At 46.3% G+C, this 11556-nt stretch overlaps 1 protein-coding gene and 1 long non-coding RNA gene across 2 annotated transcripts; both read right to left on the bottom strand.

Moving 5' to 3' along the window:
• Positions 1-392: 392 nt before the first annotated feature.
• LOC115896515 lies at positions 393-6944 on the bottom strand. The gene is made up of 6 exons (XM_030927689.1): positions 6879-6944; positions 1284-1667; positions 835-1055; positions 736-791; positions 621-668; positions 393-582 (listed from the first exon to the last, which is right to left on the bottom strand). Exons 2-6 carry the CDS (start codon positions 1561-1563, stop codon positions 528-530), a joined length of 660 nt encoding a protein of 219 aa, XP_030783549.1. The 5' UTR covers positions 1564-1667; positions 6879-6944; the 3' UTR covers positions 393-527.
• Positions 6945-9574: 2630 nt separating this feature from the next.
• Positions 9575-11223, bottom strand: LOC115896516. Its single transcript, XR_004056412.1, has 3 exons — positions 11115-11223; positions 10537-10610; positions 9575-9689 (listed from the first exon to the last, which is right to left on the bottom strand). It is a non-coding gene; the product is annotated as an uncharacterized LOC115896516 (long non-coding RNA).
• Between the last annotated feature and the right edge of the window lie 333 nt (positions 11224-11556).

Raw genomic sequence — 11556 nt, 5'->3', positions numbered from 1 at the left:
GAGTGAGTTCTTGCTCTGGTAGTTCACTTGAGATCTGGTCATTTAAAAATGTATGGCACCCCCGCCAACCCCACCACTCTCTCTTGCTCCTGCTCTCACTACATGACGTGTTGGTTCCCACCCCACCTCCTGCCATGACAGAAGCTTCCTGAGGCCTCACCAGAAGCCAAGCAGATACCAGCACCGTGCTTCCTGTACAGCCTGCAGAGTTGTGAGCCAGTTAAATCTGTTTTTTTTTTTTTTAAATAAATTACCCAGCCTCAGGTATTTCTTTATAAAAACACAAAACAGCCCAATGCACGTAGTAACTTATAGATATATTTAGAAAACTGATTATCTTTTAAATACAACTACAGACTAAAATGCAGAGTTCATTAAAATACAGATGATGACTGTGGTTCTCTGGTCTTCTCTTGACTCTTGTTGTCTACTAAGATAAGAAGTCTGGGCTAGGCTGAAGAACTCAGAATCCAGGTATGGGGTTTCCCAGCACTGTGCTCCCATTTCTCAGTACTGTGCTCCATCTCTCAGTACTGTGTGCTCCTGTTTCCCAGTACTGTGCTCCCATTTCCCAGTACTGTGCTCCCATTGCCCAATACTGTGCTCCCATTTCCCAGTACTATACTCCCATTTCCCAGTACTGTGTGCTCCCATTTCCCAGTACGGTGCTCCCATTTCTCAGTACAGTGTGCTCCCATTTCCCAGTACTGTGTGCTCCATTTCCCAGTACTATGCTCCCATTTCCCAGTACTGTGCTCCCATTTCTCAGTACTGTGCTCCATTTCCCAGTACTATGCTCCCATTGCCCAGTACTGTGCTCCCATTGCCCAATACTGTGTGCTCCCATTTCCCAGTACTGTGCTCCCATTTCCCAGTACTCTGCTCCCATTTCCCAGTACTCTGCACTCCCATTTCCCAGTACTGTGTGCTCCCATTTCCCAGTACTCTGCGCTCCCATTTCCCAGTACTGTGTGCTCCCATTTCCCAGTACTGTGCTCCCATTTCCCAGTACTGTGCTCCCATTTCCCAATACTGTGTGGTCCAGTTTCCCAGTACTGTGTGCTCCCATTTCCCAATACTGTGTGCTCCCATTTTGCAGCACTGTGCTCCCATTTCCCTGTACTGTGTGCTCCCATTTCCTAGGACTGTGCTCCCATTTCTCACTACTGTGCTCCCATTTCTCAGCACTGAGCTCCCATTTCGCAGTACTGTGTGCTCCCATTTCCTAGGACTGTGCTCCCATTTCTCAGCACTGTGCTCCCATTTCTCAGTACTGTGCCCACACGTGTGATCCAATGTCCCCGGCCCATCAGCTCTTCTTGAGCAGCAAGAGGCCCTGCAGCTGGCTGGCTGGCTGGACAGCACAGTTAAGCAGGTGGCCGTATCCTGTGCAGTTGCTGGCAGCCCATCATCCTGGAGATGTAACCCCGCCTGCCAGGCTTGCTCTTCTTTGGTTGTGATGATGACGACAAGGATGGATGCTGGGCTCTGAGGGTCCTGGTTCCTTCGAAGGACATACAGGGGCCTCTGAGATGATGGGCTCTGGTTGCTGGCCTGTGGCATGTGCAGGAGCAGGAAGCTTTGCAAGGTAGACTCTCCAGGCAGGACCTTGATGCAGGGGTGGGGTTTCAGGGTGGAAGACCTGGATCACAGGGGCACCTCAGCTTCTGCAGGACAAAACAAAGTCACTCTTTGAGCAGCCACCAGGGAGGGAGCTCAGCTCTACTTGTGATGGAAACCCACCAGTGGCTTTTATCCCACCCTCTTCCCTGGAGAGGCAGGGCTGGTTTCTGGGAGGATCATCACCTTGGCTTAGCCCCACTCCCAGCTGGGTCTAGTGAGAGTCCTCCTGAGCAAGGCTCCTGCCCTCCCCATCCTTCCAGAAAGCTTAGAGATGAGCGCACCACTGACATAGGCCATTTTCTATTTGTTCTTCTTGGGAAAATACCTTTTTGAAAGACAACCCATCTTTTATCACTACATATTTTAAAAACATTTCCTTTGGCCTGGTGCGGTGGCTCACGCCTGTAATCCCAGCACTTTGGGAGGCTGAGGCAGGTGGATCACAAGGTCAGGAGATTGACACCAGGAGATCTGGCTAACACAGTGAAATCCCGTCTCTACTAAAAATACAAAAAATTAGCCAGGCGTGGTGGCGGGCACCTGTAGTCCCAGTTACTCGGGAGGCTGAGGGAGAATGGCGTGAACCCGGAAGGTGGAGCTTGCAGTGAGCCGAGATCACACCACTGCACTTCAGCCTGGGCGACAGAGCTCAATATATATATATTGAGAGAGAGAGAGAGAGATGAGAGAGAGAGAGAGAGAGAGAGAGAGAGAGAGAGAGAGAGAGAGAGAGAGAGAGAGAGAGAGAGACTGTCTAAAAAATATATATATACATATATATTATATATATATTTCTTTGTTTGCATTTATCAATTGAATTATGTTGTATCTAGAATTTTATTTAACCTTCTTGGATTCACTGCGCTTTATAAATCTGTGAGTTGGTGTCTTCTAACAATGTTGGCAAATTCTCAGCCAAATCTCCTTAAATACGACCTCTTCCCAATTTTCTCTCTTTTCTCTTTCTGGGACTCTAACTAAACATAACACAGTCTTCAAACTGTATTCTCATTAATGTTTTGGCATTTCGCATTTCTGTCACTTTGTGTCTATTTCAGTAATTTGTTCAGCTCTAGATTCTAGTTCTCTAATTCACTTTTCAATTGTGTCTAATTTGTTGTCAAATCCATCCATCAAGTTAAAAAAAAAATCAGTGTGGCCGGGCGCGGTGGCTCAAGCCTGTAATCCCAGCACTTTGGGAGGCCGAGATGGGCGGATCACGAAGTCAGGAGATCGAGACCATCCTGGCTAACATGGTGAAACCCCGTCTCTACTAAAAAATACAAAAAACTAGCCGGGCGAGGTGGCGGGCGCCTGTAGTCCCAGCTACTGGGGAGGCTGAGGCAGGAGAATGGCGTAAACCTGGGGGGCGGAGCTTGCAGTGAGCTGAGATGCGGCCACTGCGCTCCAGCCTGGGTGACAGAGCGAGACTCCGTCTCAAAAAAAAAAAAAAAAAAAAAAAAAAAAAAAAAAAAATCAGTGATATTTCTCATTTGTATTAGTTTTATTTGGTATTTTTCCACATCTGCTTGGTAATTTAAAAAATAGTTTTCTGTTCTCTCCAGATATTTTTGAGTTTGTGTTTTCTTTATGTTTTGGTCGGGTCGGCCAAATTCAATATCTGAAGTACTGTGTGTCTGTTTCTACTATGGTTTCTGTTGCTTCTCACTCACAGTGCTTTGTTTTTACGTGTGGTGAGTTACTTTTCATTAAGAGTTGCTCGTCTGCTTTGTAGTTTTATTTGTGAGAAATCTTTGAGCCTTAGGATGAAGGTTTGTTACTCCGAAGGAATGATGCTTGGCCCCTGGGAATGATCAGTGCAGAATCAGTCTACGTTAAACTCTCAGCTTGGGAGCTTCGGTCACCCATCGCACACAGTTAGGGACAACCTTTGCTCCAAATACTCGGCAGTGTTTTTTCTCTTTTTCTTTCAGCTCCAGGGCTCGAGATGACTGATCACTCCTGATTCCTTTGCGGGTGGAGAAGTGAGTTACTTCCACTTTGCCACTGCAATGAGGGTACCGCCATCTGGGGGTGCCAACTTTAAGAGATTACTGATTGGCTTGCCATTCTGGCTGTGCTCTCAGCTTGATCTTCTCTTTTTGCCTCTTGTAAAGCTGAAAATGAAGTTCACCAGTTTCCCAAACGCCCTCGGGGCAAAGGCCAGCTGCACTCCCCACTGGGTTTCTCTCTGGGTTCCTCTGTGCCTTCAACCCCGGCCTGAAAATTCCTTATGTCGCCTCGGTTCATTGATGCCTTTAAGAATACTTACACTCGCACTCATATGGACACGGACACGCACACACCCAACTTCTCGCACTCACATGGACACAGACACGCATGCGCGCACACACACAACCCTAACTTCCTCAGACACGCACGCGCACACACACACCCCCACTTCTCGCACTCACATGGACACAGACACGCATGCGCGCACACACACAACCCTAATTTCCTCAGACACGCACGCGCACACACACCCCCTAACTTCTTGCACTCACATGGACACGCAGCGCACACACCCCCTAACTTCTCGCACTCACATGGACACGCACGCACACACACCCCCTAACTTCTTGCACTCACATGGACACGCACGCGCACACACCCCCTAACTTCTCGCACTCACATGGACATAGACACGCACGTGCACACACCCCCTAACTTCTTGCACTCACATGGACACGCACGCACACACCCCTAACTTCTCGCACTCACATGGACATAGACACGCACGCGCACACACCCCTAACTTCTTGCACTCACATGGACACGCACGCGCACACCCCCTAACTTCTCGCACTCACATGGACGCGGAAACACGCGCGCACACCCCCTAACTTCTCGCACTCACATGGACGCGGAAAACGCACGTGCACACACACACACAACCCTAACTTCCTCAGTTTTCAGAGCATTGTCCAATCCTGGTAAGTGACTTGCCACGTGACTAGAACCTCAGGCTTGTATCACTACCTTCTTCTTTCCCCTCCCTTTTCCCTTTATGCCATCAGTCTGTATTTCAACGATCTTTAAATCTACCTTAAGTCCTTCTGGATTATGTAAAAGTCAGACCACTCTCTTAGCCACCATCTCCCTTTTCTAGAGATACGAGTGACTGACTCCTACCCACAGGCACTTTGAGAGGGGAAGGCATACGGAAGAAGTGTTTCATGTGGGCTACAGTAATTCACACACTGTAAGACGTTATCACAGCCAACATTGCTGTATAAAACCCTAGTGGTGAATATTGTTTTTGAATGAGGCTAAATCATTTCAAAAGCACCCTAGGAAAACCAGATGCTTCAGAAATGATTTAGCCTCATTCAAACATAATGCAAATGATAAAGAACATGCAAACAATAAATAATGTGACCTGAAATTATCTGTAACTTCAGCAGACAAGCTGTGGTTGGCTGAGTTTGAACTTCTATAAAAACACACTGAAACCATCTTGTTTCAATCACTAATCAAGCTCTGCCATGGGAACGTGCTCTTTTTGGACATCTGACCCTTCCAAACCTTATGTTGAAAATTTGATCTCCAGTGTTGGAGATGGGGGCCTCACAGGAGGTGTTTGTGTCATGGGGGTGGACCCCTTGCAAAGAGATTAAAGCCCTCCCGCTGAACGGAGTGAGGTTCAGCTCTAGTAGTTCTTGCTCTAACCAACCCCCTGGGCTCTTGTTGAAAAGGGCCTGGAGCCTCCTCCACCCTTCACCCTCCCCTCTCTCCATGTGATCTCTGCACATGTCAGCTCCTTCACCTTCTGCTGTTAGTGGAAGAAGGCTGAGACATCACCACATACATAGCTCAGTCATCAGAATCATAAGCCAAATACACGTAGTAATCAGTTGCGGTTTCTGTAGACATTTTACACGAACTCAAGTTGTAGCTTCTTAAGTTTGTCCTCCATATCACTGAGACAGTTTTTTACAGCACCAATTTACTTCATGTTTCCTTGAAAGATTTTGATTTTGCAATTTCATGGTCAGTTTCTTGCAATCTTTCCATATCTCATTCAGCTCCCCTTTGATCTCAGTGGATTTGTCTTCTCATCTCAGCTTGTCTCCAATTATGATTTTGACTCCTGCCTCATTCAGCCCCTGTGCTATGCATCTCAAACACTGTTTTTCTAGAGAACAATTTTCCTAGGTTTTGCTGTCTTTCTGGGCTTTCCTGGTGATGTCTATTCCCAGTTCTGCAACATTTTCACAGGATATACACAGAACCATCAGTCCTGACCTCTTGTCCTCTAGGGTGCTGGTCAGGGCTGTGCTGCTGGGAGACCTTGACCTTCCTCAGGCTCCAGGGCACCCAGCCAGCTGTGGAAGCTGCCTGGAGCACAGGAACTCTGAGGATCCCAGGGCTCTTCATGTTTTCCCCGATCATAGGACTTTTCTTGTATGGATCATGCCTTTGAGGATTCAGTGTGTTGTTTATACCCTTTTCCTGTCCAGCTAGTTTTTGGGAGGTGCCTCTCTGAAGCATTGTGAGAAGGCAGGTACTGAATGGTAGAGTTCAGGGTGCAAAGGAGCTTGCTTTGCCTTGGAAGCACAGGTAACAGCTAAGAGAACGGGTTGAGGTCTCATTTTCAGATCCTATCATGTCTCGTGTTTCTTAGCTGAGGGGATACAGAAGTGGAGGGAGCGCATGCTCCTCTGGCTTCAAGTGCTCAGGCTTCCTATTCTGATGGCAGAGCATGGCTGGATGGTTTGCCAACTCATGTGTGAGCCTCATAGCAAATTCCTTTAGCCTTCTAGTGAGTAAACTTTCCCCCTGATTCTGGAAGTCAATGATCATTTGTTTCACAGTTAAATTTCACTGCGTTCTATGGATCGTCCTCAAGGTTTGAGCAGAAAGCTAGGATAGGTAGGGCCAGAGGCTTCTAATCAGAAAACCGTCTTAAATGGCAGGTGTTCATTATTTAAAGTTCTTAGATTAGTACAACTGGGTGAAAATAATTCTTAGACTTAAAGCAAGATGAAAATGAGCGGTCTACAACGTATACATTGTTTACTGCCTAGAAAATAAAGATGAATCGATATTTTCATACCTCGTCTGCCGTGCACTACTTCTAAAGACGGACACGTGGTTCACATTCTGGGGTTACTGTTGACATCAAGAGACAAGGAAACAACAAGCATCCTAGCCCTTGAGTTTGCACTGGTGATTTTTTTAAAGAAGATATTGCACTCTCTAGAGAACCAAACTTGGGTAGATTTCAACGTGACCCGTACTGCCACATATCTCACCTGAATCTCAGTCTTCACTTTCAGCACTGTCGGTTTTCACGGGCTGTCTTCGTTCTTGTTGCAGCCTGTTTGCGATGTTCAGAAAGAGAAACAACAGAGAACGTGTGATGGAATGTTTGTTATACTGCCGAAGTGGGACAACATGCGTAAACGAGAGTACAGTTTAGAGATGAGCTTGTGACGGGGGCAATCGCTTCACCTCGCTGAGTTTTGGAGCCTTCGTTTTTGTGAAGATAGTGATAAGACTGCACTACTGGAAGAATGTTGCTTTTTCTTCTGCCTGTGTGCTGATACAGCGACAAAGAGTGCTTTCCCTGATCAATAAGAGGGTCTTGTGGTAGCCAAGGAGGCTAGTTTGGATTTCTAGCATGAAAAGTGGGAGAACATGGGCCCACAAGAGGTCATCCCGTGCCTGGCACCTTCTTCTCACAACTCTTGCTTGATTGTGGTGAGTTCTGGCTGTCAGGGAGCCTGAAGTGCTTTCACACCCACATCTTGAGTAAGGTGTTTTGCTCTCTGCCCTGATGCTACACCAGCCCAGCCAGCCAAGGACTTGATGGCTTATGCGTGCTGGCCAGGTGGCAGGAGAAGTGACCGTGTTGCTGCCCAGACTTTGCAAAGGTTTGGAGTTCGGGCTTATCTTAACTTGCAATGCTGAATGTGTCAGGAATTAGAGACCAGAAATGTGCAAAATCTTGCTTTGAAAGTTTTTGAAAGACCCACAAGCAAAAAAGTCACTAGGAGACTTCTAAATCAAAACAGCCTATCTATCACATGCTAAAGTCCCCCTTCTCTGATCCAATCCTTAAAAATTATAATTGGCCGGGCGCGGTGGCTCACGCCTGTAATCCCAGCACTTTGGGAGGCCGAGACGGGCGGATTACGAGGTCAGGAGATCAAGACCATCCTGGCTAACACAGTGAAACCCCGTCTCTACTAAAGAATATAAAAAAATTAGCCGGGCATAGTGGCGATCGCTTATAGTCCCAGCTACTCGGGAGGCTGAGGCAGGAGAATGGCGTGAACCCAGGAGGCAGAGGTTGCAGCAAGCCGAGATTGTGCCCTGCACTCCAGCCGGGGCGACAGAGCAAGACTCCATCTCAAAAATCAATCAATCAATCAATCAATCAATCAATAAAATAAATAAAAATTATAATCAGGATATAAATGGATCCATAAATGAGTAAAGACAGGACATCAAAGAAAAGCAAGAAGGGAAACCTTTGTTGGATCAGAAATGATAACTCCTAGAAGGAAAGAATGCAAATGGAAGCCAGTGCAGAAGGCATTCGTCAGGAGCGTGCTGCAGAACCTGGAAGAGCCCCCCAGGAATCGCCAGTCAGGAGCAGTGGATGCTCAGCTGGGCAGGGCTCCTGATGGGACAATTAGCTGGGGGACTTGCAGGCTGAGCAGCCAGGGCAGTGACTGCTGCTGCAAAACTTCCCAAACCATAGGCAACAATGGGAGTGTCTGCCACCAGATTATTGCAGTGGGCGCAGTAGTCTTGGTAGACACAGAAAAGTGCAAGGAAAAAATATACAGAAGGAAGTGACAGGACTCAATAAGCAAAGGAGAGCTAAGGCATCACCAAGCTAATCCAAAAATTACTGAGAATAAAGAGAAAATAAAATATTAATTTGAAATGAAAATAAAAGCATGACAAAGTATGAGAGGTGAAATGGTGGAGGATTGTGAAATGGAGGTTGGTGGGGAAGAATGTAGATAACTGTGTTGTAAAACTGTGTTCAAATCTGTATATAAAAATGCAGAAGTAGTTTACCTAAGGACAAAATGGTATTGTAGGAAGCTATAGAGGCTGGTCCTTCCACTGGAACAACCACTGAGCTATAAAGAGCAATTGCAATGGATTATTTGGAAACTCTGGAACCTGGTCAGGCATCTATGGGAGAATGCTTGAAGAAAGGAGAAGCTGGGCCTGGCGCGGTGGTTCATGCCTGTAATTCCAGCACTTGGGGAGGCCGAGGTGGGCCGATCACGAGGTCAGGAGATCGAGACCATCCTGGCTAACATGGTGAAACCCCATCTCTACTAAAAATACAAAAGAAAACCCAAAAAACAAAAAACAAAAATTAGCCGGGTGTGGTGGTGGGAGCCTGTAGTCCCAGCTACTTAGGAGGCTGAGGCAGGAGAGAATGGTGTGAACCCAGGAAGTGGAGCTTACAGTCAGTGGAGATTGCGCCACTGCATTCCAGCCTGGGTGACAGGGCAAGACTGTCAAAAGAAAAAAAAAGAAAAGAAAAAAGAAAGAGAAAGTAAGAGAAAGAAAGAAAGAAGAAAGAGAGAGAGAGAGAGAGAAAGAAAGAAAGAAAGAAAGAAAGAAAGAAAGAAAGAAAGAAAGAAAGAAAAGAAGAAAGAAAGAAAGAAAGAAAGGAAGGAAGGAAGAGGGAAGGAAGAAAGAAAAAAGAAAGAGGAAGGAAGGAAGGAAGGAAGGAGGAAGGAAGGAAGGAGGAAGGAAGGAAAAGCTGCTGGTCCTTTGTGAGTGGTTGGACATGAGCCAGCTACCACCTCCATTTCTTAGTCTTGCTGTGCTATAAGGGCAGCAACCCACATTCCTGGAGCAGCTGGCTGATATCAGAGTGAGCATCAGGGACCTTGTCCTCAAAAAATTTGACATGGTACATTTTGGTCAGTCTGGTGGTGCCCTGAGGGATCAATACGAGACTTGCCTTGGTTTTGATCCACTTGGCAGCAGTGGCTTCCTCCAGCAGCATCCACTGGAAGATTTAAAGAGACAGACCTTCCCCCTTGTTTGTAGCTAGATAATTGAGGAAATCTTTGATGGTTCACTAGCTGGTCGTATAGATAAAGGAAGAACAACTTCAGTGACAAGAAATACACATTTTGCAAAAGCAGTTTGAAAAAGTCACAAACTGATGGATCCAGCCTTTAACTAGAGAAAATCCACAGTCCCAGAGGAATAGAAGCACTTGATTTTTAGAGTTACCACATTATGATACTCAGAATATCCAGTTTTTAACAAAAAATTATAGAACATGGCCGGGCGTGGTGGCTCAAGCCTGTAATCCCAGCACTTTGGGAGGCCGAGACGGGCGGATCACGAGGTCAGGAGATTGAGACCATCCTGGCTAACACGGTGAAACCCCGTCTCTACTAAAAATACAAAAACTACCCGGGCGAGGTGGCGGGCGCCTGTAGTCCCAGCTACTCGGGAGGCTGAGGCAGGAGAATGGCGTAAACCCGGGAGGCGGAGCTTGCAGTGAGCTGAGATCTGGCCACTGCACTCCAGTCCGGGCGACAGAGCGAGACTCCGCCTCAAAAAAAAAAAAAAAAAAATTATAGAACATACAAAGAAATAGAATAATATGGGTCATTCACAGGAGAAAAAAACTTGGCCTAAACTATGTCTGTGAAAGCTCAGACATTTGAATTACTAGCCAAAGACATTAAATCTGCTGTCTTAAATATTCTCAGTTAACTAAAGGAAGTCACTGACAACTAAATAAAATAGAAAAATTACATATGAGCAAATTAGATTATTAATAGAGATAGAAATTATATATTTTTTAAAAACCAAAAAAATTGGAGCTGAAAAGTACGTAACTGAAATAAAAAGTTCATTAGAAGAGTTCAACAGATTTGAGCAAGCGGAAGAAAGTGACATGCAGTATGGACGGACCTTGGCAAGTCAGTATTAAGTGAAAAAAGTGATTCCCCGAAGACTCCAGATATTACATACACACAACGTCCTTTCTGTTAAAAAAAAAAAAAAAGAAAAAGTTACCAATGTATTGCATGTATGTACTCTTTAGGAATATACATCTATATCTATATAGATATCTAAGGAACAGAATTTAAAGGAAAGCAAGAGAATGAAGAACATGAGTGGGGTGCAAGGACTTGGAATGGGGGCCCTGACAGCAGACAAAGACGACGTCAGACTCTGCTTTGTTTTTGGTGCTTCCTCCATTATCATAAATAAACAAAATACAGAGTCAGTGAAGGAAGCAGGTCAGTCAGATCAAGGATGAATCGGTGTACCCACCCAGGATTGGGATTAGTGTGACTCTGGGCACCTGGGATCCAAAACAAGGGGAAAGAGGCAACCACCATACTATTAACTGGGCATCCCTAAGCCAGACCCTGACAGTGACGTTCACAACTCCAGGAGCTCACACATGACCTTCTTGGGAAGCGATACTAACATCCCCCATATCCTTGTGAGGAATAGGGGCTCAGAGTGGATTAAAAACTTACGAGGTTATAGAACCAGCAGCATCTCCACACTGGCCTAGAACCCAGGTCTGTCTGATGCCAAAGTCCAAATGCAGGTTACGGTGCCAATTAGTTTCTGATCACTCTGCTAAGAGGAGCTTTGGATTCCTGCAAAGAGTGAGAGAGGTGGGCCTGGGATGCCTCTGGGGGATATCACAGCAGCAGGATCAGAGGCAGGTCCTGGACTGAGCTTGCAGCTAAGAGAAGCAGCTCACAGGCCAGGTCTGGGGGTGCAGGCCAGTCCCCATCAGACTCTCAGTGACTGTGGCCACTGGAGTTAAGGGCCAGGGTGTGACCTTCCATGGTCAGAATGGGGCTCTCCTAGTGGAGTGAAAGACAAACCCTACATCTTCAGGTGGATCCTTCTGAATCTCTGGGGCCACAGAAGGAAAACTGGGCACTGCAGCCTGATGGGAATGGGAGG

Source organism: Rhinopithecus roxellana, chromosome 3, assembly GCF_007565055.1.
Source record: "Rhinopithecus roxellana isolate Shanxi Qingling chromosome 3, ASM756505v1, whole genome shotgun sequence".
NCBI classification, from domain to species: domain Eukaryota; kingdom Metazoa; phylum Chordata; class Mammalia; order Primates; family Cercopithecidae; genus Rhinopithecus; species Rhinopithecus roxellana.
The sequence above is the reverse complement of the archived record's forward strand: the minus strand, read 5'-3'. Positions and strand labels throughout refer to the sequence as shown.

Excerpts from the sequence above, each read along its gene's own strand:
- LOC115896515 (XM_030927689.1), bottom strand. The coding sequence starts at position 1,563 with ATGCCACAGGCCAGCAACCAGAGCCCATCATCTCAGAGGCCCCTGTAT. Across the intron at positions 1,056-1,283 it reads GGGGACATTGGATCACACGT|TACTGGGAAACTGGACCACA; the intron begins GTGGGCACAGTA and ends GGGAGCACACAG. Across the intron at positions 792-834 it reads CTGGGAAATGGGAGCACACA|TACTGGGAAATGGAGCACAG; the intron begins GTATTGGGCAAT and ends ATGGGAGCATAG.